This window comes from Salvia miltiorrhiza, chromosome 7 (genome assembly GCF_028751815.1).
Source record: "Salvia miltiorrhiza cultivar Shanhuang (shh) chromosome 7, IMPLAD_Smil_shh, whole genome shotgun sequence".
In the NCBI taxonomy this organism is placed as follows: Eukaryota; Viridiplantae; Streptophyta; class Magnoliopsida; order Lamiales; family Lamiaceae; genus Salvia; species Salvia miltiorrhiza.
This window is the reverse complement of record NC_080393.1, coordinates 13,806,221-13,833,412: the sequence shown is the minus strand read 5'-3', so window position 1 is coordinate 13,833,412 and position 27,192 is coordinate 13,806,221. Positions and strand designations below refer to the sequence as shown.

General features: G+C 35.8%; 3 protein-coding genes and 1 pseudogene across 6 annotated transcripts; 3 read left to right on the top strand and 1 right to left on the bottom strand.

The window, feature by feature from the left end:
* The first annotated feature begins 271 nt into the window (after positions 1 to 271).
* On the top strand, positions 272 to 3,943 carry LOC130995343 (wee1-like protein kinase). The gene is made up of 10 exons (XM_057920593.1): positions 272 to 541; positions 667 to 727; positions 807 to 873; positions 1,419 to 1,682; positions 1,871 to 1,938; positions 2,018 to 2,127; positions 2,207 to 2,247; positions 2,326 to 2,474; positions 2,658 to 3,011; positions 3,478 to 3,943. Exons 1-10 carry the CDS (start codon positions 306 to 308, stop codon positions 3,574 to 3,576), a joined length of 1,449 nt encoding a protein of 482 aa, XP_057776576.1. The 5' UTR covers positions 272 to 305; the 3' UTR covers positions 3,577 to 3,943.
* LOC130993842 (potassium transporter 5-like) lies at positions 3,630 to 9,626 on the top strand (annotated as a pseudogene).
* Positions 9,627 to 11,162: 1,536 nt separating this feature from the next.
* LOC130995342 (LEC14B protein-like) lies at positions 11,163 to 15,849 on the bottom strand. Of its 3 annotated transcripts, none has more exons than XM_057920592.1 (10): positions 15,744 to 15,849; positions 14,861 to 15,308; positions 14,410 to 14,529; positions 14,119 to 14,196; positions 13,702 to 13,878; positions 13,453 to 13,530; positions 13,128 to 13,303; positions 12,850 to 13,008; positions 12,653 to 12,713; positions 11,163 to 11,584 (listed from the first exon to the last, which is right to left on the bottom strand). In XM_057920592.1, the coding sequence occupies exons 2-10, from the start codon at positions 15,284 to 15,286 to the stop codon at positions 11,357 to 11,359; spliced, it is 1,503 nt and encodes a 500-aa protein (XP_057776575.1). In that variant the 5' UTR covers positions 15,287 to 15,308; positions 15,744 to 15,849; the 3' UTR covers positions 11,163 to 11,356. The 3 variants fall into 3 exon arrangements, with proteins under 3 accessions (XP_057776575.1, XP_057776573.1, XP_057776574.1); XM_057920590.1 differs by having other exon boundaries at positions 15,399 to 15,744; XM_057920591.1 differs by having other exon boundaries at positions 15,571 to 15,744.
* A 4,432-nt stretch (positions 15,850 to 20,281) lies between these two features.
* LOC130995340 (pentatricopeptide repeat-containing protein At2g30780-like) lies at positions 20,282 to 24,308 on the top strand. Of its 2 annotated transcripts, XR_009092129.1 has the most exons (3): positions 20,282 to 20,838; positions 21,643 to 22,886; positions 23,905 to 24,308. XR_009092129.1 is itself a non-coding variant. In XM_057920589.1 (2 exons), the coding sequence occupies exons 1-2, from the start codon at positions 20,431 to 20,433 to the stop codon at positions 22,783 to 22,785; spliced, it is 1,551 nt and encodes a 516-aa protein (XP_057776572.1). In that variant the 5' UTR covers positions 20,282 to 20,430; the 3' UTR covers positions 22,786 to 23,008. The 2 variants fall into 2 exon arrangements, 1 of the variants encoding a protein (XP_057776572.1); XM_057920589.1 differs by lacking the exon at positions 23,905 to 24,308 and having other exon boundaries at positions 21,643 to 23,008.
* Positions 24,309 to 27,192: the final 2,884 nt, after the last annotated feature.

Here is a 27,192-nt window from a genome sequence, read left to right as displayed (position 1 = left end):
GTATATCGGGCATATTTGGGGAAAAGCTTACGAAGCACGCAGGTACATCTGTTTAGTAGTGAAGTAGCCCAATCAGCACTCTCCGATTCAAAATTCTCGACACAAACGGTGCTGATTCGACGACACATCTCAATCTTCATACAGTGTGTGCACACTCGATTACTCCACCATACCAAACGATACATTTTTATAACTCTGCCAACGCGCGCAAATTTGAATTTATTTCGCCCCATTTTAATAATAATATTTCACCCCACTACCACAAATCTCATCGAAGAGAGAGAGAGAGAGAGAAGAGAGAGTTGATGAGGAGAAAAGCTCGGGGCGGAAAAGGGAGCAGCAATACGAAGAGCCGGAACAGCGTCATGGTGAAAGGCACGTTGTCGAATCATTTGATGGTGCAGCTGGATCAAGTCTCGCTGAAGCCCTCCCGGTTCCAGAAGCTTCTCGAATCTGAAGCTCATTCCGACACCATGCCCCTCGATTTCGATGCCGATGCCGCCGACGACAAAGATTTCATCCTCAGCCAGGATTTCTTCTGGTGAAAAATCGTTTTTTTCCTCTTCGAAAACTATGTGGGAGTTGTTTGTGTGTGTGTGTGTGGGGGGGGGGGGGGGGGGGGCGTTGTCCGTGGATTGATTTTTTTTTCTTGGTTACGTGTTGCAGTACCCCTGATTATATTACTCCGGAGATGCCAGCAATTGGAAGCAACTTAGATTGGAGCAAGGTATGATTTTGTGGTTTTGCTGTGAAATGTGGTTTGAAATTTTAAGGTGCTGATATCGTGGTGTGAAATTGTGTTGAAGGAAAATATTCAATGTCCCAAATCGCCAGAGAAATTTAAGACCGTTAGGAGCAAGCGGCAAAAACTCGGTGAGTGCTCATATGATTTTTTTCTTTTTCGGTGTAATTATCACCTACTCTAGTTTCGTGAATCTGTTCTGCAGAAATATAATGTTGGCACTGAAGAAATGTTGCATCTTTTACTATGTTTGAAGATTTTTTTTTATAAAGGCAAATAAAAGAAATGATATTTCCTGCCAATTACAGATAACTCCCAAATAGGGTGTTGGGAACAGGGACCACCTAATAATCTTAATCCAGAATATCACAAATGCTATTCAGTTTAAAGATTCTTTAGGACTATTTCTGCTGCAGTAGAGGTTTTAGGTAACAGCTCAAGCTAGAAAGTAAATGGTTGTGAATTCAAGTCTGATGGATGTTATCATGGGATATAGTGGCAATTTTAGGTTCTTTAACAGACTACATTATAACTGCCCTTGCTCATTGGAAATAGATGTTTCTGTTCCATTATATGATATTTTCTCTCTTGCCCCCTTCTTGAATGACTTGAGTGCTCAATGATCTGCTTCTATATCTTTCTGATGCTTGATGTGCACTGCTGAGTGCTGTCCCAGAGGTTGATCTAAAAACATCTTTCGGATCAAGTGATATTGGTCATCCACCATTTGAAGATTTGGGAATGGATACTTTGAGGACCGCTGGAGTGAAGATAGAAACACCAGTTGAATTACAAAATAGTCGTGGTGGTTATGTTTCACAATCTGCAGTGGCTTTACGATGCAGAGTTATGCCTCCTCCATGCCTGAAGAATCCATATGCCAAGAATGCTTCGGACTTTGATGCTGATCCGTTTAGCAATCAAAGATCAAAATGTGCAGGTGCAGGCATTGTTATTAAGTTGCTTTTCTTTAGTAAATTTAAGTGAAACATCTAGTGTTATGCAAGTATGTGAACCGAGGGAGTATTTATATTATTGTGATGCTACATTTTATCTTAAAAGGCCGAATGATTTTATTGGCAAGAATTTTTAGTAAATTTAAGTGAAACATCTAGCTGTTCCCTCCAGGTTATTACTCTGCTGGTATTGGTGGTGATGGCCTTTCACGCTATCGGACAGATTTCCATGAAATTGAGGTTTTCAGATCAACATAGCCTTGCTCTCCACTGATTCTGAAATTTAACCATTTCTAACTGAAATTATTATTATTTTCAGAAAATTGGTAGTGGAAACTTCAATCATGTTTTCAAAGTGCTGAAGAGGATTGAAGGTTGCATGTATGCGGTGAAAATTAGCATGAAACAGTTGCATCAGGAAACAGAAAGGTACGATATTAATAGTTCATCTACATGGGTTGAGGGTACTTTCTTGTGCAGTATGCTTAATATTAATAATTTTTTGCAGGCGGAAGGCTTTGATGGAAGTTCAAGCTTTGGCAGCTTTAGGTTAGCTGCACAAATGTTTTCTAAATACCTGCAAAAGCAGAGGTTCTTGCACTAAAATATGAATCATATTTCTTTCAGGGTACCATGAGAATGTAGTTGGCTACTACTCTTCTTGGTTCGAGAATGAGCATCTCTACATCCAGTTGGAGCTGTGTGATCACAGCCTTTCTGTCAATACATTACCCAAATTATTGACAGAGATAGAAGCTTTAGACGCCATGTATCAGGTCAATAATTTTAATCTTTTAGGTGTTTCCAAAGCTCTCTTCATTTGCTTCTTTTGTGCGACGGGCAAGTGATTTGAAGTTCTGTTGAATGGAGTGTCATGGACATCCATGTTAATTGCTGCTTGCTGTTATGACTTTTATTTGTGGAAATTTGTGATCATTAGATTTCCTTACATTTTGCAGATTGCAAAAGCATTGCATTTTATACACAGCAGAGGCATAGCTCACTTAGATGTAAAGCCAGATAATATTTATGTAAAAGAGGGAGTTTATAAACTTGGTGATTTTGGTTGTGCAACTACGATTGATAAAAGCTTGCCAGTTGAAGAGGGTGATGCACGCTATATGCCCCAAGAAATCCTCAACGAGAACTATGATAATCTAGACAAAGTTGATATATTCTCCTTAGGAGCTTCCATCTATGAACTCGTGAAGGGGTCGCCCTTACCTGAATCGGGTCCCCATTTTCTCCATCTTAGGGAAGGAAAGCTACCTCTTCTTCCAGGCCACTCAATGCAGTTCCAGAATTTAATCAAGGTATTCTTGATGATATTGAAGCTTTCTGCCTCAAATTGTTGGCACTACCACTCTTCTTGGTCTATCACATTATGATTAGCAGCCTGTATATAATGCTACTGTTCCTCAATCATGCAAGCAAATCATCACCTTATTTTATCATCGTTTTTATTTTTGTGTGGAATCTTTGAAGAACAACTTGCCAATAGATTGAATAACTGATGGTCTGGGTTTTTAGGAAACTAAATCATGCAGTGAATGGCAGAAAGCAAGCTAAGCATTGTAATGCAGTTAGGATCTATGCCTTGTCCTTTCTTTCGTTCTTTATTTTCTTTCTTTCTGAATTAGCTCGTTTGACTGGTGCTTTGCCTTGATTTTAAACTTGAATTTAAGCATTTGAGAAGCTCCTCTGCAGATTTAAAAGCTGTAATTGCTCCAACTATATACAAATTGTTTCATTGCACACATTTTTTGGCTTGATCTTCAGGCCATGATGGATGCTAATCCTGTTCGGAGACCATCTGCTAGAGACCTAGTTCAAAATCCAATTTTTGGGAGGCTCCAAAAGATGAGGAAAAACATCTAAATTGAATGCATGGAATCAGTTCTTTTGACAAGAGCACCTGTATATTTTTTGCCATGGTAGAAGGGAATATGGAAAAAGGAGTTGAGAGAAGGAAATGTTCCACATTATTGACTCCATTTCTGAGCACCAGATTTTCCAATGTGACGGTGCATGGCTTAAGGAGCCCAGTGGAGGAATATATATACGGAAGACTTCACTCTTCAGGTAAAGAAACTGTGCCAAAACCATTGTTCCCTCTACTTGTATGCACCAGATTTTTACCAATATGATGGTGCTAGTTTTTGTATAAAACTGGAGAAATGTAAAGAACTAGCTTCTTTTCGCAATCATGGTAATAGTGGAAGAAGCTCATTATGTTGTCTCTTTCTCTCTGTTGTGTGCTTTTTTTTACTCATTTGGTATAATGTGAATTGGCATTCACGTTTTGTGAGGACTTGTTATTCATTGAAAACATAATTCAACCTTATAGCCTTGTCTTTTCCTTTCTTTCCTTAGCATTATGGGAACACGTTAAGGGTTAAGGGAGGATGATACGGGTTTTAATAAAAGTTAGTTATGTATTTGATGAGCGGAGAATGAGTCCCACAGAAAAGTGAAGATTGTAAGAGTAATAGTAAGTACAATTATTTCTAAAAGCATATTAGGAAGATATTTTGAGGACGGACCAAAACAGAAAGAAAAAAATGTTTGAGGGACGGAGGGAGTATGTCATATTAGGAAGTTAGTTTATATTTTTTCATTTTCAATTATTTTTCTTAATAGTACTTGTGTAAATTTCAATAAACCTATATATATAGGATGTGGAGGGGGTATATAAAATGAAGAAAATGATCCACTAAATTTGAGTTGAGAAAAAAATAGTCAAAATTGATGTTTTAAATGATTAGTTTTTTTTTTTTTTTTTTTTTGTAAATATTAAATGTGGATGTGATTTAAAATATAAATGGTAATTTTCAAAAAGATAAATATATACTACAACTTTTGTGATGGAGATAAGTAGTAATAAGAATATAATTTTAATGGATATATGGAAAGAGTATTATATATGGAGGATTGTAATTGTTTGCATTTTACATTTTTATTAAAATTTAATACACGCATCGATTAGTCTAGTTTGCTAACATTAAATAATGACAAAATACAATTCAAAATTAATAGTACATAATTCAGATTTAAACATTGAAAGTGCAACCAGTTTATTGCTTCTCCTTTTCATTTTAATAGACTCACTTCTGAGCACGAAAATTAAGAAATTTATTTTTTATGAAGAAAGTAGTGTGGTCCACATCAATTAAATACATTTTAATAATTTTTTTGGGCATTCTATATATTTAAGGTATTTTTTTTATTAAAATACGAGCATAATACTAATAATAACGAACAATATTTTTATAGATTATATAGTTTCAATATATCACAAAACTTTTTTTGGACATTCCGTATATTTAAGACATTTTTTATTAAAAGGCAAGCATAATAATAATAACAAACAACATGTTCATAGATTATATATTTTCTATATATATTACAAATTAGTTTCAATATATTATAATTTTTTTTAGCATTTCAAACATATTAGGCATTTTTTTATTAAAAGACAAGTATAATAGTAATAATAACAAACAATATTTCATAGATTATATAGTTTTAAACAATAAAATTATCCTTAAATTAAGTATATATGAGAGAATATAATAACCAAATACTCTTTTATAAAACAAAATTATTTTATAATAGGTATAAACATATATCTATATATATTTTAAATTAAAAAAAAAAACTCAAAATTTGGGAGGGGGCTCTAGCCCCCTGGCTCCGTCCCTATATATATATATATATATATATATATATATATATATATATATATATAATGCGTTCATACATAACGATTTTAAAAAAAACCACTACAAAAAAAAATTCTACTAATGACATGAGGCTTTATATGCGTGTCATAAAAATTTGTGACATTTGATGATGTAGCTAATGACTGATAGTTACACTTTCAAACGCCACTAATTTGTACTCTCTCCGTCCACCAAAAATGGGGCACATTCCTTGAGCACAAGTTTTAATAAAATTGGTGGTTAATGGAGAAAGGGTTCCATCATTATTTGAAATGAGTGGTTGAAATTAAATTAAAGTTGGTTTTTTTTGTAAATAAGGGGTATTTTTTTTTTTTTTTGATAAGGATAAAATATAAGGAAAAGTGGTGGACCCATGTCTTAAAAGGAAAAGTGCCCCATTTTTTATGGACACCAAATATATTAATTGTGCCCCATTTTTTTGTGGACGAAGGGGATATCACACGAATATTAGTTAGCTATCAAGCCTCATGTCACTAATAGAATTTTTTTTTTTGTAGTGAACCCAATGCTACGTATATATGCAGGGACGGAGCCAGGAATATATTTAAGGTATTTTTTTTTATTAAAATACAAGCATAATACTAATAATAACGAACAATATTTTCATAGATTATATAATTTCAATATATCACAAAACATTTTTTGGACATTCCGTATATTTAAGACATTTTTTGTTGAAAGGCAAGCATAATAATAATAATAATAACAAACAACACGTTCATAGATTATATATTTTCTATATATTACAAATTAGTTTCAATACATTATAATTTTTTTTAGCATTTCACACATATTAGGCATTTTTTATTAAAAGACAAGTATAATAGTAATAATAACAAACAATATTTCATAGATTATATAGTTTTAAATAACATAATTATCCTTAAATTAAGTATATATATGAGAAAATATAATAACCAAATACTCTTTTATAAAACAAAATTATTTTATAATAGGTATAAACATATATCTCTATATATTTAAAAAAAAAAAAAACTCAAAATTTGGGAGGGGGCTCTAGCCCCCCCTAGCCCCCCTGGCTCCGTCCCTGTATATATGAAGTGTTATGTGTGTAAACTTTCTTAGTAGCGGTGTTTGCTTGCTTAATTTCTGTATTGATTAATTTGATTTTTTTTAGGTGGAACGTTTGCTCTATATTCTCTAATATGTCGATACGCAAAAGTGAGCTTAATTCCGAGTCAAGAAATAGAAGATCGAGATGTGTCGACTTTCAAACTCGAATTGCCTAATGCAAGTTTGGAAAGAGCTTCAAAACTTCAAGCAAAGTTAGAGAATAGCAATTTCGCTAAGTATGCTTTATTATTTGCCACCATGCTTGGCAGGGGCGGATCCAGGATTCAATGTTAGGGGGGGCTGAATCTATTGGACTACGGTGCTTGAAAATATTTATACGCCCCGAAGCAAATTTTTTTGAGCATTCCGTACACTTCATTTTCATGCATTTTTTCAACAATCACTTAATATAATAAGATAATTGTTCGCAATTCAATTAATTCAACATCAAGTAGATTGAAAGCATATAAAGACGTACTTTTATTCATTTTTCTTAAAAAAAAAATTGTTTCATCTTCTAAACAAATAAACTAGTTTTCATTGTTAGTAATTAGTAATTTTACTTTTACCTTTAGAATTGACTCAAATTTAACATTAAAAATTAACTAAGAAAGAAAAAATGATAAAAATAATATGGATAGTTGGATACTATAAATAATGTATTACTATATTTTTTCTTGTATTTTTCTATTTATATACACATATATAGATATAAAACAAAATAATAAGAATATATATATATATATATATATATATATATTAAAAAAAAAAAAACTTAAAAATTGGGAGGGGGCTGAAGCCCCCCCTAGCCCCCCCCCCCCCGGATCCGCCACTGATGCTTGGTACTTCCATGGTTATTGGTGATGGAATTCTCACTCCATGCATCTCAGGTAAACATTTTTACACTTACTTATTGGCTTTGCTTGTTAGTATAAAATTATAGTAATAAAGCCGTTATTTTTATTAATTTATTTTTATGTTTTTTTTTATAGTATTATCTGCAGTGGGTGGAATCAAAGAGGCTACATCTCATATGACAGAAGGTTATTTTTTTCTCTCTCACACTCATATGATCGAAAAGAATATGATACAACAAAATTATTGTGGAAATTTCTATTTTTATATAGAAATTAACGAGATGAAGACTTTCTTATCTGTTTCATTTATTATTTCGTTCAATTATATATTTTGTTATAATAGCAAATTAAGTAGTCCAAATTTTACCTAACGTTCTTGTCACAGCTGATGGATATAAGAAAAAAGAAACAGCTAGAAAATATCGGGCCGACCCAATTTTGACCGAATTTTACATGACTTTTTACACGTGGATGGCCCATTGAACTATAACGTTGATGGTAGTTTTTTTAAAAAATAAAATTGCGTTAGATAGTTTGAATATTTGAGTGAGAGTTTGAAAGTGATATACACTCGATTTTTCTAAGTGAAAAATAGTATTTTTTAACAAGGTTAAAAATAAAAAAAATTGTAATTATACAAGGATAAAATTAATGAAAAGTTTGGCAAGATTTGAGTTAGTGAAATGAGGCACTAATTTAATTCCCCGTCCCCGAACAGATGGTATAGTTTGGACATCAGTTGTGATCCTCGTAGCACTGTTCATGGTCCAAAGATTCGGAACCGACAAAGTTGGCTACACTTTCGCTCCCATAATCTTGACATTCATCGCTGGAGTTGGCGTCTTCAACTTCATCAAATACGACACTTGTGTCATCAAAGCTCTAAACCCTATATACATCGTTTATTACTTCAAGAGGAACAAGGATGCGGCCTGGATCTCTCTCGGCGGCGTCGTTCTTGCTATTACAGGAACTGAAGCCTTATTTGCTGATGTTGGCCATTTCTCCGTCAGATCCATACAGATTATCACTTACCCTGCTTTGATTGTAGCCTACACGGGCCAGGCCTCCTTTCTTCGCAAAAACAACCACTTGGTTGCTGACACTTTCTACCAATCCATCCCAGGTCCAATTTCACACATTTTTCATACTTTGATTTAAACATGTCAAATGATTTGAGCGTCGATGATGCAGGTAGAATGTACTGGCCGATGTTTGTGGTGGCGGTGGCGGCATCGATCATCGCTAGTCAAGCTATGATCTCAGCCACTTTCTCCATCATCTAACAGTCTCTCTCTCTGGGATGCTTCCCACGTGTGAAAATCGTCCACACCTCCAAATATCCCGGCCAAGTCTACATTCCCGAACTCAATGTTCGCTTGCATCTGCGTCACCCTCGGATTTCGGACAACCGCCAAGATCGGCTTCGCCGTCGTGCTGGTGATGACGCTCACCTCCGCATTCCTGGTTTTGGTGATGGTCATGATCTGGAAGACCAACATGCTCTTAATAATCTTGTACATTCTGCTGATCGGATCGGTGGAGCTACTTTACCTGAGCTCCGTGCTTTACAAGTTCAATCAAGGGGGCTACCTCCCCCTGGCCTTCGCCATCATTTTCATGGTCGTCATGCTCACCTGGAACTACGTCTACACCAACAAGTATTACTTGGAACTCCATCACAAGATTTCGGCGGAAGCCATGAGGGAGATCGTGGCGGAGACGACCTCCCCGCGGCTGCCGGGGCTGGCCGTCTTCTACTCGGAGCTGGTCCATGGCATCCCTCCCATATTCAAGCACTACGTGGCCAACGTGCCGGCCATGCATGCACTCCGTTCTGGTGTTCGTGTCGTTCAAATCGTTGGCGATGAGCAGAGTGCCGGAGGGGGAGAGGTTCCTGTTCCGGAGGGTGCAAGCTAGGGTGTTCCGGTGTGTTGTACGGTATGGTTACAAGGATGTGAGGAAGGAGGAGGTTCCGTTTGAGCGGTTGCTGGTGGAGAGGGTGAGGGAGTATGTGGAGAGGAATGGGGGAGGGGAGGAGGAGATGGGGGATTTGGATAGGGCGTGGCGGAGCGGGGTGGTGCACATGGTGGGGGAGCATGAGGTGGCGGCGGCCAAGGGAGCGCCCATTTGGAAGAGGCTGCTCATAGACTATGGATACAACTTCTTGAAGAAGAACTTGAGGCAGAGTAATAGGGTGTTTGATATTCCTCACGAGAGAATGCTTGAAGTTGGGATGACGTACCAACTTTAGACATCTTAAATGCTTATGCTTTGGTGGAGAAATAAGTTTTAATGATCAAGTGGAAAATATATTTACTTAAGTTTCAATTATTTTAGTGTTAGAGTTGGTGTACAATAGTGTTCAGCGCCCCATATTGGAAACATAACAAAATTTCAAGTTATTTATAGGGTTAATTGCCGGAAAAATAATATACTTTTTCGATTTTTGGTTATTTCCCATGACAAAAAAAGTCTGAACAGAAATCCATGAATTGAAAACTTAATTGTAATTTTCCCCCGCGTCCGTTTTCCGGCGATCTCCGATGGAGCTCCGATCCAACGTGGCATAATTCATTCCATCTGTCAAAATAAATTGATGACTAGGCAGCCACATCACCTGATGACTAGGCAGCCACATCGCCGCCGCCTGAAACCCAAATTTCTGAAAGAGGCGAAGGCGGCGGGCAGAGGTTGGAGGCGAGGTTGGAGGCAAACTGCGGCGGGCAGAGGTTGGAGGCAAATTGGAAGAGGAAAGGGGAGGGCGAAGGCGGCGAGGCGAGAGGGCAGAGGTTGGAGGCGAGACGAGGGCGGCGAAAGTGGGAGCCGGGATCTGAATCAGTTACCCAAATTTCTGAAAGAGGCGCCGCAGATCTGGTTCTGTCTCCCTCCCCCTGCTTTGTCAAGCAATGATCCCTAATTAATGAGAATAGAGGCGAGCGAACTGGAAGAGGAAAGGGGAGGGCGGAGGCGGTGTGTGGAAGCGGCGAGGCGAGAGGGCGGAGGTTGGAGGCGAGATAAGGGCGGCGGAGGTGGGAGCTGGGATCTAAATCAGTTCTCTCAAAACTAATTGTCGTGCCAACTGCCAATCGCCGCCGGCGTCGAGGACTCAGGGTGGAGTCACGAGGCTCGGGCAAGGCGACCGTTGACTGGTTTGCTGGCGCCGGAGGTCGAGGTGACTGGACTCAAAAAAGCTTCACTATCGCCGCAAAACTCCAATTCCCGGCGATGACACGCTGGAAATCCGATTGCCACCTCGGATTCAATTTGGGGAAAAAATGGACGCGGGGGAAAATTACAATTAAGTTTTCAATTCATTGATTTCTGTTCAGACTTTTTTTGTCATGGGAAATAACCAAAAATCGAAAAAGTATATGATTTTTCTGGCAATTAACCTTTATATAAATATGTTCATCCTAAGGTAATAATCTACCACTATGATGCACCCTAATGGATTCTTAATTAAGGCTGCAACTTTACAACCGACTCAAATGCCTACGATCACAATTCAAGTCCAATCACGTGCATATTACAATGGGCGCTTTGAAACACACTTTGCACGTGAGCATCGTTACGAGCAATGGCCAATGAGAAGCCAAAACTTTTGGTAACACCAAACTCGGTTCTTCTTTTTCCCCTATCCTTTTATCCATTTTCAACACCCCATTTCTAACACAAACTAAATCAAGAATCTCAATTATGTTTTCACTATCAAAATACTCTAATTAACTGACATAGAAGAGTAAAACAAAATCATAAGTCAAAAATCAATATGCACATAAAACAGTGGTTAAGTTAAAACGGAATATATAACATGAGAATGTAAAATATGAATTAAGCCGAAGAAATACAACCTTCTATGCTAAACATTTCAATCAGAACACAATCTTCGATAAATACAGTTTTTTCATGTAAAAACACATTTAAATGGTGAAGCTCATTTATTTGACATTGTATGACAATTTAATCTGCTATGTACATGTATTACCGCAACAACAAATTATTGAACAGATTTTGAGCTTGCAAGCGGGGATCATACAAATTTGTGTTGCTGATGGTAGCTGTTGCTGCGTCTCCATCTCCGGGGAACTCCCACTTCACCACTTCACCATCCCACGACGAGCTAACTAGCATCGGGTAGGTGGGGTGCCAACTACAATCCCTCACCGTAGATCTATGGTGTTTTAGCTTCGCAACTTGATCACCACTTACCTGTCCACAGTCAAAAAATGTTTAGGGATGCACATCGATGAGTTTAACCATGGAAAGGGGCCGGGACTACAATCTTGTAAGTACATGTGAGCAAATAATTTAAAACTCAATTGAACTCAACCAATCTTTCTTATCTTGAATTCAATGATCCTATCGAAACATATTGAATGTTTTCCGGACAGAGTCTCGGACTAACTTTTTTTCATCAAACTGGTTACAATGTTAAAAAGTATTGCAACACTTTTTCAATAATGTCAGAAACAGATAGGCAAGTTTCCAGCATTGGAATGTTTGTGTGATCGTCTGAATGTGATGTGGAACATCTACCCTCGCCGCATCCTCATGAGAATGTGGTGAGGGCATATGTTCCACATTCCACGTAAACATTCCGATGCTGAAAAATTGACCTCGGTCATTATTGAAAAAAATAAAGAAACCGTGTATTCCAATTTGATAGAAAATAAAAGGCATAACATTATGGGAAAAAGGTTCAAACATTATGACATTTTCTGGTGTTTTTCCATAATGGTGCGTTCTCTTTGGTTGTAAATTTATCATGAGAAAATGAGGGATAACCAAAATTTCACCCTTTAAATCCTTCCTTTCTTTTCCCTCATTTCCTACTTGACCCTTACTCATTCCTCATTTTCACTACAAATGAGGGATAATATCGTCCCTCCAAAAATGGCGTGATAATATTATTCCTCCTTTGTAGTGAAAATGAGGAATGAGTAAGGGTCAAGTAGGAAATGAGGGAAAAGAAAAATAATTTAAAAGGTGAAATTTTGTTTATCTCTTCTTTTCACATGATAAATTTACAACCAAAGAGAACGCACCCTAAAAGTAAAATAAATCTCATGTCTTTCTTTTTAATTTGTTCTTATAACATATTAACAATTTGAAGTTTTGGTGGGGGAAAAAAAATCATTATCCGAAATGGCCGAACCAATTTGGCTCAAAGATAACTCCGTTAAACAAAACATTTGATTATTTCCCTTGATCAGTTATGAAAATTTTAAATTGGGGTTTATGCAGTTGAACCATATATAATAGTAGCATAGTACTTACCAAATCATAAATGTAGATGCAGGAATCGTGTGATCCTGTGTAAATGTACTTCTGCCCTGTGCTGCCAATGAAATGGGAAGGATACACCAAGACCGTTAGCTTAGTAGCTGATTGTATGAAGTGAAAATGAACCAAGAAATGGCGTGCAGCGTGTGGAAGGAAGCGAAGCATATGGATTAGGAGTGTCGGGAGTTCACCTGTATTGTGGCGAGAAGTAACAACGGATGAGTGTGCGTAGGACTGAATGGCCTTTATACGTAGCTACGGATTGATCATGTGGATGCTTGAAATCTCTTGCTTGTTGAGGGTAGTTCATCCATCTGTAATCCCATTCGTAGTTCCTGTATCCTTGATAGCTGAAAAACGAACATACAATACAATGATCTACGAAGAATAGAAAGATGGTAGCAAATCAAACCACCAAAACATATATATCAAGGTAGTGGTTCAGAGAGGGATCCTAGATGGATCGTACCAAATAGAGTTAGACGACATTTTGCGGAGATCCCATAGTTTGATAGCTTGATCTTTACTGTTGGATATCAAATAACGGCCATCTCTGCGGCTATCAATGAAGGCAATCCCCTCAAGGTGACCCATAAGCACCCCGGCTGGCTTGCCGCTGCCTGCAAAGCAGCGTCTGTCCCAAACCTAAAACAAAACCAAACCCTCCTTTATTCAAAACAAACAAGTAAGCAATTGAAGCTTCATTACTTAGTTTGTCTGATAAAACCCTCCATACTAAGGCTTCAAGAAGCTTATATCAGAAGACTAAGGTTGGCTAGCTCGTGAGAAGTTACCTTGCAGAAGCTATCGTCGCTGCCGGAACAAATGAGATGGTCACTCTCGTCAACGAAACATACACTGTTGACATCAGACTGCACATATTTAGAAGCATCATCATCAGCTATTACAAGGAGAACAATGTAGGTACAACAGCAAAGTTTGTAGTCTTGGAACACAGAAAAAGAAGAAAGCAAATTTGTTAATCTCGTGGGAAAAAGAAACTCCAATAGCCATTAGGAGCACATAATTCAAAGGAAAAGTACCGTGTGGGCTGATATATGAAGAGAGACTTTTTTCGTGTTGAGGTCACAAACATGTATATCCCCATCGCTGCTTCCAGCCACAACTTCTTGCCCATCAGTTGAGAATTGCAGAGAAAAAATCCCAAATGAGTATCCTCCATCATCATGAGACGAGAGATCCAAACCGTCATGAACTTCCTGCACGATACAGAAGCCACATGCGAGCTATATATCACTAAAAAACTACCTGATAAGCAGATCACATGAAACCACATCCACCACAAAGCAAAGAAGAGTTGTTTCCAAATCCATCAGGGAGAAAAGAAATGGATAGGTGCAAACTAATGATATATTGTCCCTTAGCAAAGATAAAAGTCTTGTTCGATAACTAAGAACTTCACATGCGAGAAAATAATACTACAAGATAATGTTTATTACAGTGATGTTCGCAAGAGATTCACACGTGTGAGATCCAGCATCAACAATCTGAATGACGGGTGACATGCTTGCGTAGACCTGCAAAAAACATTCAATCCCAAACACAATGAGATTAAGGCCAACAATATCAGAAGGCGTCATTAATATAACATTAACCTACTCGGATGAAATTAAAAACACAAAACCAGTCATCTTTGTAACATGATAGCACGTTATTGAGTGTGACACTAACAAGTACACCTAAAATCAATTCCATGTGTTTTTTCAACAAAATAGAAGGCGAGAACTCACAAGCCATCGTTGATCAGGAGAAAGGGAAGTATCAGTGATCGTCCACCTTAGACTTCTGGCCAGAATGTTCTTCCGAACTTTCCACCCCTTTTCAACATCATATATTCTAATCTGACTACCCTGTTCAACAAAAATCAACACAAAGATCTTGGATCAAGAAAGAACACAAGCATCATACATAACATATATAATACATAACATAATACATATAATCTAGTCAATCGAAGGCAGTTCTGTTCATATATCACAAGTTCAAAAGCACCTCCCAAAACAGTTTCGAATTAATAAGATCTTGGATCAAGAAAGCACGCAAGCATCACATATAACATAGCACATATAATCCAGTCATTGGAAACCAGTTGTTTTCATACATCACAAGTTCAAAACACCTCTGAAATACACTACAATATCCACAACAAATTCGCCTCATGCATTTCAAAAGTGGTGATACCTGAAATGCAGCAATAAGAAGGGAACCGTCAGCAGAAAACTGGGATACATAAGCCCTTGTAGACATCTGGTCTACAATATAAGGACCATAAACCGGCAAGTATCTACTCAAAACATGACGACAATCTGCTAATGAGAACCTTCCTCTTCCCGAGAGATTAGCTTCTCGACCTGCCAACATCTTCAAAGTAGAGATAGGGAAGTCGTGTTTCCTAGGTGAAACGCTGCTGAAATGCTCATTTGGCCTCGACTGAAGCTTCGTTAGCTGAGCTATATCTTGATCTAATGAATCTGGCTTTTGACTAGGCCAAGAACTGCCACCACCATCATCACTTGAGCCATCAGAGAGCTCAGATTCAATCTCCATTTTACTAAATCTATAGCCTATCATGCTATCAGTGTCTGCATCTTCAGGTACAGGCAACATTGTGACGACCGGCGTTACCTACCTACCAAAATTGATTCGTCTTAATTCTACTGAATGGTATATAGAATTCAAATTCATATGCAGTGATGTTAAACGGGTCATGATTGCCTACATGTTCATAAAAAAAGAAATCTTGCATAATGGATAACATCTCTGCATATGATAATGTAATCATTCATCATATTTAGCAAAATTTGAAACAATATACCACTTGCAATCGCTGAATATATACATACACTGATACACATATATAATCAGGGAAACTTGCGTGTTTGATTTCTTACAGCTGCCTCAAAAAGAACTGCCTAGAATTAAAACATCCCAGAAAATCAAGAATCCTCATTTCACGATATATAAGAAAAATGGTGTACTATCTCAAACAGAAAATATAAAGATGAAGAGGAAGAGGAACAAGAAATATTTGACTTTTTTAAACTTTGTCTCACTAACCACTTACTTAGATACTCTTGGCTGGTGACGGCAGAAGAATTCATTTTTCTATAATAGATTTCTAAATTTTGGGGGAATGAGAAAAATAATTCAATGAATACCTCAAACCTTATCCTTTTTCGTTTTTCTCAATTTGTTTTTTCTTTAAACGAAAAATATTTCGTTTTTCTCAATTTGTTTTTGCTTTGCACGAAAAATAATTCAAAGGAATATCTCAACGATTTTTATTTTTTTTCGTTTTTCTCAATTCGGTATTTCATAGTTTGCAATTACTCCCAAGAAAAGATATACTAGCAGTTATTAATTATCAAACAAATAATTTAATTCTAGCTCGCCTTTCAATATTTAAACTTATCACTAATCTATATATAATACGATCATGAAAGATGATTTTTTTTTTACCGTTTTCTCTATCCTCTCAGTTTTTCCTATTAATATTTAATTTCTCTCTTTTTTCTAGTTTAATATATTTCAAAAAATCGTTAATTTCGATCATGACAAAAATATTCAATATGCATGTTAAGTTAAAGATTACGAGAAGATTTTTCATCTATATATATATATATATATATAGGATACGGTTATAGTGAGAACCACAATTATCGTGAGAACATAAGAACCAATAAAATTACTACATTTCCTATACAAATTAATGCATCCGCTATTAAATTTAATGCATCCGAAAAAAATAATTTTTTTTGCTCCCTTCAGGATTCGAACCCAGCACCTGCATCCATCCACCAAGATGATGCATCCACCGTAGATCTTGATGATCGAATGGCTTAAAATGGTTCTCCGTTCTTATTTTATTAGTGGTTCTTATTTGAACCTCTCCCTATATATATATATATATATAATAGCAAAATAAATCCTATCCTACGTGACATCATACACTCCATTCTAATTTTCATCAATTCTCATTCATTATTTTTTTTTCTAAATTTTTAATCAATTTTCATATCTAAAAACCATTAAATATCTAAAAATCATTATATTAATATTCCATAAAATCTTGCACCAAAATAAATCCTATCCTACGTGGCGTCATATAACACTCCATTTTTTTTTCAATTCTCATTCATTCTTATTTTTTATTTTTTTTAATTATTATATTAATATTCCATAAATCTTGCACGAATAAATATTGGGAACCTATTCTAAATTTTAATGGCTTTGACTTTTTAGTCAATTTATTTATCTTAAATCATGTCCTACGTGGCGTTGTATAATCACTCAATTCTAATTTTCCTCAATACTCATTCATTTTTATTTTTTACTAAATTTTTAATCAATTTTCATATTTAAAAATCATTAAATATTTAAAAATTATTATATTAATATTCCATAGATCTTGCACAAGTAAATATTGGAAACCTTTTCTAAATTCTAATGGCTTTAACTTTTTAATCAATTTATTTATCTTAAATCCCACATCGAAATTTTAACAAACTTAACCAATTGTGGGGTTATTAATGAGTAAAATTTTGAAGTAGCCAAAATGAAGCATAAAACACAATTTATGGTCACACATTGAAAAAACACAAATTTTGGCCATTTTTATAGCTTTGGGACGTTTTTGCCCTTAATTGGGCGGACTGAGTAGGGTCAGGAGCGCGGGTCGCGTGCCGGGTAGGATCAGGCACGCGGGTCGGGTTAGGCACTTATGGCACTTATAGTGCCATAAGTGCCAACGAATTTTTTTTTTTTACTACCCCTGCCCTGTCTACCCCCCAGACCCCCGACCCCACCCACCCCCAAGCCAAAAACTTTTACTTTATTATTTTATTTTATGGCACTTATGGCACTAATAGTGCCATAAGTGCCAACGAATTTTTTTTTTACTCCCCCTGCCCTGTCTACCCCCCAGACCCCCGACCCCACCCACCCCACCCACCCCCAAGCCAAAAATTTTTACTTTATTATTTTATTTTATGGCACTAATAGTGCCGTAAGTGCCAAGGAAAATCCAAAATAAAATAAAGTAAAATGGTCTTTTTAGCACTTATGGAACTAATAGTGTCATAAGTGCCAAACATGCAGAACAAATATAGAAACAACAGCATCATCTAAACCCTAAATGAAACATTTAAACCTTAAATGGATAATCTAAACCCTAAATGGAACATCTAAACCCTAAATGGATAATTTAAACCCTAAATGGAATATCTAAACCCTAGGGGGTGGGTGGGGTCGGGGGTCTGGGGGTAGACAAGGCAGGGGAAGTAAAAAAAAAAAAAAAAATTGGCTTGGGGGTGGGTGGTGGGGGGATGGGTGGGTGGGTGGGGGGTGGGTGGAGTCGGGGGTCTGGGGGTAGACAAGCAGGGAAAGTAAAATTTTTTTTTTTTTTTGGCTTGGGGTGGGTGGTAGGGGGGGTGGGTGGGGTCGGGGGTCTGGGGGGTAGACAAGGAGGGAAAGTAAATTTTTTTTTTTTTGGCTTGGGGTGGGTGGTAGGGGGGGTGGGTGGGTGGGGTCGGGGGTCTGGGGGTAGACAAGGCAGGGGAAGTAAAAAAAGAAAATTTTTTTTTTGGCTTGGGGGTGGGTGGGGGGGTGGGTGGGGTCGGGGGTCTGGGGTCTGGGGGGTAGACAAGGCAGGGGAAGTAAAAAAAAAAATAAAAAATTTGGCTTGGGGGTGGGTGGGTGGGGTCGGGGGTCTGGGGGTAGACAAGCAGGGAAAGTAATTTTTTTTTTTTTTTTTTTGGCTTGGGGGGGGTGGGTGGGGTGGGTGGGTGGGGTCGGGGGTTTGGGGGGTAGACAAGGCATGGGTTAATCCCTAAATTTGGATCCGGGTCAAAGAAAGTTGTTGGATCTATTGGGTTAAAGGGTAAATTAGGTAGAGCATATAAAAGATGGCCAAATATTGATATTTTAAATTTTGTGGACAAAATTTAAGTTTCAATCACCAATAGGGCCATCCGGCCCTATTGTTTCGTTATTAATTGTAGAGAAAGGTACGGATCACTATTATTATTTATAATAGATGTATTTAATATTTACTTTGTAATGTTTTGATTTTCAATAAGACATGTAATCAATTATTGTAACAACTTTTATTTGACTTTTTGGATATTTATAGACTTAAATGAGTTTGAGAAAAATTAGCGAATATTACTATACGTGTTTTGACGAAAACTGATAGTAAAAACACTTTTGAATTGGGTTTGCGACATGACTTTTTAATATAAATTCTAAAGAGATTTCGTATTATGTATAATTTCTACATTTATTATTAATTAATCTTTAATCTTTTATAATTTATTCTATTTATTACTCCCTCCGTCCCGCTCCAAGTGTATTCTATTTGGTGCGATTTTGCCACGTTGAGGTAGTAAACAGCTCTTACCCTGACTATAGGGTCCTGTACGCGATAGGGACGACATCGATAGAGGGGAATTTGGTACTTAACCCTTTATAAAATTTAAATGTGATCGGATAATTAACGGATAATATTATATATGTTTAGAAATAGGGTTGCTCTCTTTCATATGTTTGTCAATTTGGACGGGCAAATAATTAAAATTACTTTTAAATCGGGTTTGGCATGTTTTAAACGAATGCATAAATTATATAGTTTTTATTATTCATACTACTATTTATTGTTAACACACACATATAGATATTTAGGATCCACATTTATTTTTTGCGGAAGACTTCACTAATTGTAGAATCTATAAAAGATTATCTACATACGTGAAATTTTCTCTATTTATTAAAATTTTATTTTTTATTGTTAATGTTTATTTTGAAATGTTATGAGTTTTTATTGAGATAGATAACTAATTATCGTAACAATTTATATTTGATTATTTAGATATTTAATAAATTTAAGCATATTCGGGTAATTAGCGGATATTACTATTATGAATTTAGAATGAGAATGAATAATAAAATTATTTTTAATTGAGTTTAAAATGAATACGAGTATATAAACAAAGTTCATAATCTACAGATTGTATAATTATTAAATTTATACTTAAAATTATTAACAATATATATATATATAATAATTAATTCTCGTCGAATTTCGACGGGCAACAAACTAGTTCGATGTAAAAATTATAAAAAATAAATTTGAAATGAATAAGTTATGATCGTTTAAAGTGTCAAATTTATTTGTTTGTTGTCTGTCATTTATCTTTAATGTTGAACATCATACTCTTTTTTCATTTTGCTTCTGTTGGTGAAAAAAATAAGTATATGTCATTTTTTCCTTTTAAAAAAGTTTACATGATTTGTTTAATAATTATTTTAAATTGAAATATTTTTAAATTATACTAAATTTGTTATTAAAAAAATAATACTAAATTTGTTATTAAAAAATTAGTTTTATATCTAAAAATTAGAATTAAAAATATTATATAGGTTTATTTAATGATGTATACGAATTATTTATTTATTTATATAAACATATTTGTTATTATTTCTTTTTATATTGTTCGTATTTTTTCTAATATTTTACTCCATTAACAAAAGAAAAAGATTTTGGGCCAAAATAAAAAAATGTTTTGGGCTAAATCCATTAACAGTTTTTCCTGAGTTCCTCAGCAGCCCGAAAACAATTTTTTTCTTTCTTGCTGTTGTCTCTGTCTCTCTCTCGTGATGTCGATTTCCCCTAAACCCCATCAAAAACCCTTACCTCGTCAGTGGGAAGGCGGATAAAAATGCGTTAAGTTCATTCCTTTATCAGCTAATCTACAATGAAACGAGCATACAAGCTTGCCGAATTGCGGACATGTTTGGCTACACCCCGTATCTCCCACTACCACCATGAGAGAATCGCTAAACCTTCTGCCCCGATTCGTTTTATTTGTCAAGATACAACTCAAACGCCTTCCAGCGATGGGGAGAAAAGGAAGTTTGGGGATTTAGCATCTTTATTCCAAGATAAATTAATTTGTAAGCGAGCGGAGGTGAATGGGGGAAAATATTTAAAAGAGACGGTTGCCGAATTGAAGCATGAGATTTTGGCTCAGGAAGAAGATGTCGAGAAAATCGACAATATTCTAGAAGAAAAGGGCGTCGCCCTCTTTCGGAGGTACTATGATGGATCGGCGATCATTGAGCTCTTGAAACAGCTGCAGAGTTTTCCCTCTGTGGCTATGGAGGTGCTTTTTTATCTTTATCTTTTTCGGGCAAGATTTCCTTATGCTTCATATTTTGCACATGAATTTGAACGGTTCTGTTGTGGTTGAAACGGAATGCGGGGTTCATGATATGGTAGATGAATGGGTATAATGCAGATTGGTTTTGGATTGTTGTCGTTGCATGAATATAGATACGATGCTGTTCAATTTGCACATGAATGCACAATCTGTTTGCTTGATCCTCGAAAATGTTGGAATGTTTTGGAATGGGTGTTTTAATGAAACACAATGTGTTTTAATGATTCTAGTTCGATTCATTTATTCACTTTCTATTGGATTTCTGAGTTGAAGATGTGTTCAATTGAGAGGCAGGTAGCAAAGAGATTTTTAATTTTATTTTCCTTCTTCCTTGGTTAATAGTACTAACCTGAAGAAGGGATTATAGATGGAGCACACAGTTTCAGAGTTCTCGTGGAAGCAAGGGAAAGCCAGTTTTGTATTATACAGCATCAATCTCCAAAATTTTATACCCTGAAAAATGTTTTCTTTTCTCTATATTGTGGGTGAATTTTGTGAATTAGTGATTAAACGCAATTTCCGTGTTATTTTATTTACCATTGATATTTTTTATAAAACTTTTGTGTTGCTCTGTCAACTGTTGTTGAGGCCCCATCGATGTGAATTGATAACACTTTCTCATTTCGAGCTTGGCTATATGGCATCTCTTCAATACATTTGAACTAATTTATGGGTCAGAATGTGTTGCATACATAGCTGGATGAATCAGTTGGTACATAACTGGATTAAACAGTTGAATCTACTCAGGTTCTCGGATGGAGGAGGAAACAACTTGATTATGCTTCTCCAATGACAACGGCGGAGTACTCAATAGGTATTGCTATAGCTGGTAGAATGAACAAACTTGATGTTGCAGTTGAACTTTTCAAAGAGGCATGCAATAAACAACTAAAGGGAACATCTTTATATAATGCTCTTATGAGTACCTACATGAAATCTGGTCAGAGTGTAAAGTGCCAGTCGGTGTTTCGTGACTTGAAGAAGGATTCCGCGTGTACTCCGTCGATCATAACTTACAACATACTCATTTCATCATTTGGCCACCTGATGCTTGTAGATCACATGGAAGCAACTTTTAGAGAGTTAAATGATTTAAACATCAAGCCAACTATCCATACGTACAGGGGGTTGCTTTTTGGTTATATTACCGCGTGGATGTGGGACGAGATGGAAAAGACTTACTTGGCGATGAAAAATGGGCCAGTCAAACCTGACCTAGATATTCATCTGCTAATGCTTCGAGGGTATGCACTCGCTGGTAAGCTGGAAAAGATGGAGGAAATATATAAGATGGTGGGGGATTATGTTGATGCTAAAGATATTCACTTGATTAGAATCATGATACATGCTTACTGTATGAGCTCCAAGGCTGATAGAGTTCAGAGGGTTGAGACACTTTTCAGCAAAATTCCGAAAAGTGACTATCGACCCTGGGTGAATGTGCTATTGATTTGTTTATACGCAAAGGAGGACTTATTGGAACAGATGGAAAATTCAATAAACGAGGCGTTTGAGCGTAAAATCTATGTTATAGCAACTAATGTGGTGAGATGTATCAGTTCGAGTTACTTCAGACAACGTGCAGTGGACAAACTGGATGACTTTGTACAGCGTGCTGAACTTGCAGGCTGGAAACTCTGTAGATCACTTTACCACTGCAAAATGGTAATGTACGCTTCAGAGATGCGCCTTTCTGAAATGGAGAGAGTTCTTTATGAAATGAGTAAAATAAATATGCACTGGTCAAAGAAAACTTTTTGGATACTGTATTGTGCATATGAAAGGTGGGGTGAAAGAAGTAAGCTTGAGCAGGTTATTGGAATGATGTGTAAAAATGGATACGAAATACGTAGTGGTCCACTAGATTCAATGAAATATCTCGAATTTTAGAAGTACATTTATAATTCCTGAGCAAGATGAATGATCTGATAGTAATCCAGACGCCAAAGTTTGCTATCAAAGATGAAGTGAAAATTTCATCGCATTCCAAGGTATGATCGTTTTCTATCATTTGAGTGTAACTGATTATTGACATGTTAGTGATCTGGTTGTTAAATGCTAAAAACACACATGTTGTCTGTGGATTACTATATGAATTTTTCTTTCCATTTTACCTGTTTTATTTGGCCAATATGTAGCAATGGTGGTTTCCATGTTACTGGACAGTAAGGTCTAAATAAAAGTTATTGGCTTCATTCTAGAAGTGGTAGCTTTTTGACATATCTCGCTGTCTTCCTAGAATTTTACAATACTTCAGGTTGCATTCTGATTTGATTTAGCGAGGAGAGTTTGGAAAAAGACTTCAAATGGTTGTCATTATCATTCTAATGAGTTTCAGTTGTAGTGACCCATACAATTCTCAAAGTATCTGTTTCTATGGATCTTCAATCTGATGCCAACTGCATTTAAATCACGGAACCTGGATAATGTTGCTATGTTTTTTGTTTTCCCATATTTGATCTCTGGAAAACATTTTATTTTTGTGATCGGATCTTTCATTTAAGCAGTCTTACTAAGGATTAGATGGTTTTGATGTTTTTTTAGTTGGTCCGGTGATGTGCATATGATAATGGAGGAAAAGTGTTGGTATATTTGTGTAGTCTAGAGGCGTCATTAGTCCCAATAGTTGAATACAAGGTGGAATTGAAATGGTCCTATCTGTAACATAAATTATGCTATTTCTTATGTTTTTATTTAATAGTTAGTACAAGATAGGATAATTATATCTCTAGAAATATTTGAAAAATCATAAAATATATAATCCTCGGCAAAGTCTACTTTCGGTGGCTTATCTCTTTCAAGTGTCAATGATACATAGTTTCAAGATACTAGCTTATCTTCTATTGTTTTACATTTACTCAGCAGATTGAAGGGAAAAGGAGGAGTTGTTGTGTATGGATTATGTTTTGGGAGCATTGTTTTAACCTTCTTTCTCTGAAGTTTCGCATTTCCACATTTATGCAGAATGCTTAGTGAAAATTGTTTGTACATTTTTATTTGTCGTTGCAGATTGCACATCCCCAGATTAGCACACTGGAATTTTTTATTCCTAGAGATGCAAGATGGTTTATGCGATCATTTTTAACATGCGTAATTTTTGCCTTACCTCGTGTGAGGACTTCGACTCCCGATTGCTGCTGCTATTTTTCTTTGGTGTTGTATAATCTTGATCTTCTTCTAGAGTGATGGACAATACATGTTCCTGAAAAGTAGTGAGGTTTTTTTGGATCTGTGAAGCATTCATTTCTTGCAGCAAGTAAGCGTCTAATTCTGCTTACATTTCCTCTCTTTTGCTAGAGCATGCATGAACATGACATGATACACCCTTTCTTCATTTTGGCCTTAACTTTTTTGTTTTTCTGTAATATTTGAATATTAATAAATCTTCATTAGGGACTTCAACTTATTATCTTTATGAGTTTGTTCTGCATGGAAATATTTATAAGTATAATAATTGAATTAGTATTAATTTTATATAAATATAAAATTAAATGCACAGGATGCAAATGCTAGTTAAGTATATAAAGGGGCTAACTATTAATTCCAATAAGCAAACCTATGTTTCCCTCAAAAAAAATAAGCAAACCTATGTAGGCTGTAGCTTTTCAATTCCTATGTTTTGCATTATTAGTGTCGAGTTTTACTAGTCTCTAATATCGAGCATCTAACATATGGACTCCATTTACTTGCGTGTCACACAATAACTAAGTATAAATACAAATAAACATAACTTGTGTTATCATTGTGAATCGGTTCTCTTTAATTTTCTCTAAGTATGATAAAAATAAGTATTCTCCAGTCTCCACTACCAAACAACTGCCTAATAGTGGGAATGTGAGATGCTGCCAAACAAAACTGCCAATCAGTGAAAGTGATGTAATATTAATATATTGTATGGTACCACCACCAAATAAATTAAATTTCAAACACCAAAAAATTCCAAAACCCCACAAAAAAGAAAAAAAACGTATAAAATAAGTGAGAAAGAAGTAAAGTTAATAATGGAAGAAAACGACCAATTAGTACCATAGTACCACATTTTACACAAACACAAAATGACATTTTTCTTGGCAAGAAAAGTCAAAAATGTGAAACAGCTGGCCTTTTTAGCATTACTCACCACTCCACTCCAGAATCCAGATCCCTTATTAGTTATTTCACTTTAAACTCCTTTGATAATCAAATCCTGTTTTTTATTTCTAGCAATAGTACTCCCTTATTTTATTTTTTTATTTAAACGTGTCTCATTTTAATAAGTTACTTTCTAAATTTAAAAATTACTAATATCGTTACATAATTTATTATGAATTAATACTAGTATTTTATGTCCTGAACTTTCAGCATTTTCCACAAAATGTCCCAAACTTTCATTCTCCTAAAAAACCCCGAACTTTTAGTTTTTTCCATAAAATATTCCGCTATACAAATTTCGATGACAAAAAGATGAATTATCTCGCCGAAATAAATATTGTGGGGACCGTCATTGTTGGAAAATCATATTAGGAACCACCATTGTTGGAAAACGTTAAAAGTTTGTGGTTTTTTTATCATCTTTCCGTTATCGAATTTTGTATAGTGGCACATTTTGCGGAAAAAACTAAAAGTTCAAGGTTTTTAATGAGAAACTTAAAGTTCGGAATATTTTATGGAAAACGCTGAAAGTTCGGGACATAAAACACTATTAACTCATTTATTATTTACATTATGTCATTATGGTCTACACATCATTATTTTTTTTCATTTAAAAAAAATATCTTCATTTTTCTCTCTTACTTTTTGGACAAATATATTCTTAAGAAAAATTAATTTATTTCTCATATTTTATTGTAATTTCTTTCTTAACATCCGTGTCTAACCCTTAAGCACTATTTAAATTGGGATGGAGGGGGTACTATTTTATACTGTACTTGCATTATACTACTTATTACACAGATGGTGATTATCCATGAAATAGAATAGGGAAAAAAAAAAACTGGAAATGAATTAGAACATTCGGACGGTACGTTGTAGGTTTCTCTATTTTCTAAAACATTTCACATTTAATTGCATATAATAGTACTGTTTTTTATTCATTTTTAAGTTTATAAATACTATTTTTAAATTTTGACACAAAAAACATACTTTTAACTATTCATGTCATTTGCAACATCGATTCAAATTAGGTACTAATCGAAGCTGACATGGTTGCCCCCAAAAAAATACGTGAACTCATTAGTCGGCCAGCTTAAATAATGTTGATGCAACTTTTTTACATATTTTTTCTGACAGCTATATTTTTTGATCCCATGATTTAACACACGTTAACTTAATAGATACTCGATTCGAGTAGACGAGTTTGCATTAATAATAAGATGAAATGAGGAAAAAATTTATCCCTTCGACTCATGAAGCTTAAGCACGAGTAATTTTTTTTGAGTTGTTTCATGAAATTTGAGCAAATTTTTATCAGTTTCGATCATCTGTCCCCAAAATCGTGTACCACTCCGTGTCTCAACACAAAACTATACCGTTTTGTAGTTTATATTTTCGCCCTCACTGTAGATAATCAGCTCGGCTCAAGCCGCGAATCATCTCCACCTCCGGATAATCCTTCAATTCCTGAGATGAACTCAAACCATATGGCTTCGAATCAAGGCTGTTCAGCTTCACATTCTTTCGTCCACCGTTATCCCCGCAACCAGCAGCCCTTCTTGAGCGCAAAATGGTCATTTGTCTCTCAGCTCCTGCGAAGAATTGAAACTGTAGGGATTGGATCAGTGACAGTGAGCGGAGTCCAGGGACGAAAATGTAAAATTGTAAACATCTTGGGGGCATTCTTGGGAAGGCGACGCCGGAGTAGCTCCTTGTCAGTCCACTACTCCGCCGGCCGTATGTCCTAACTATCATAATTTTTCTTTTTGTCTCCAAACAGAACTCAATCCTTTCCACATACGAGATTTGAAAATTGGTTTTGGTCGGAAATAATTTCTAATGGGAGGAGCAAAACAGAAAACGCCCCTCTGCACTCCTCCACCTCGACGCTGCTACTCAACAACGGACGATACGATCCCAACACAAGACTACACCGTTTTGGAAATCCATAGCCAAATCGCGTGTAGAAGATGAAATTCTCTCGTTTTTGTGGAGAGAGATTTTATTAAATCAGAAAAAATTTGACATCAATCTGCTATAGGAAAGAGAAAAATGATTCGCGGCTTGAGCCGAGCTGATTATCTGCAAAAAGGATGAAAATATAAACTACAAAAAGGTGTAGTTTCATGTTGGGACACGGAGTGGTACGCGATTTTGATGACAGAG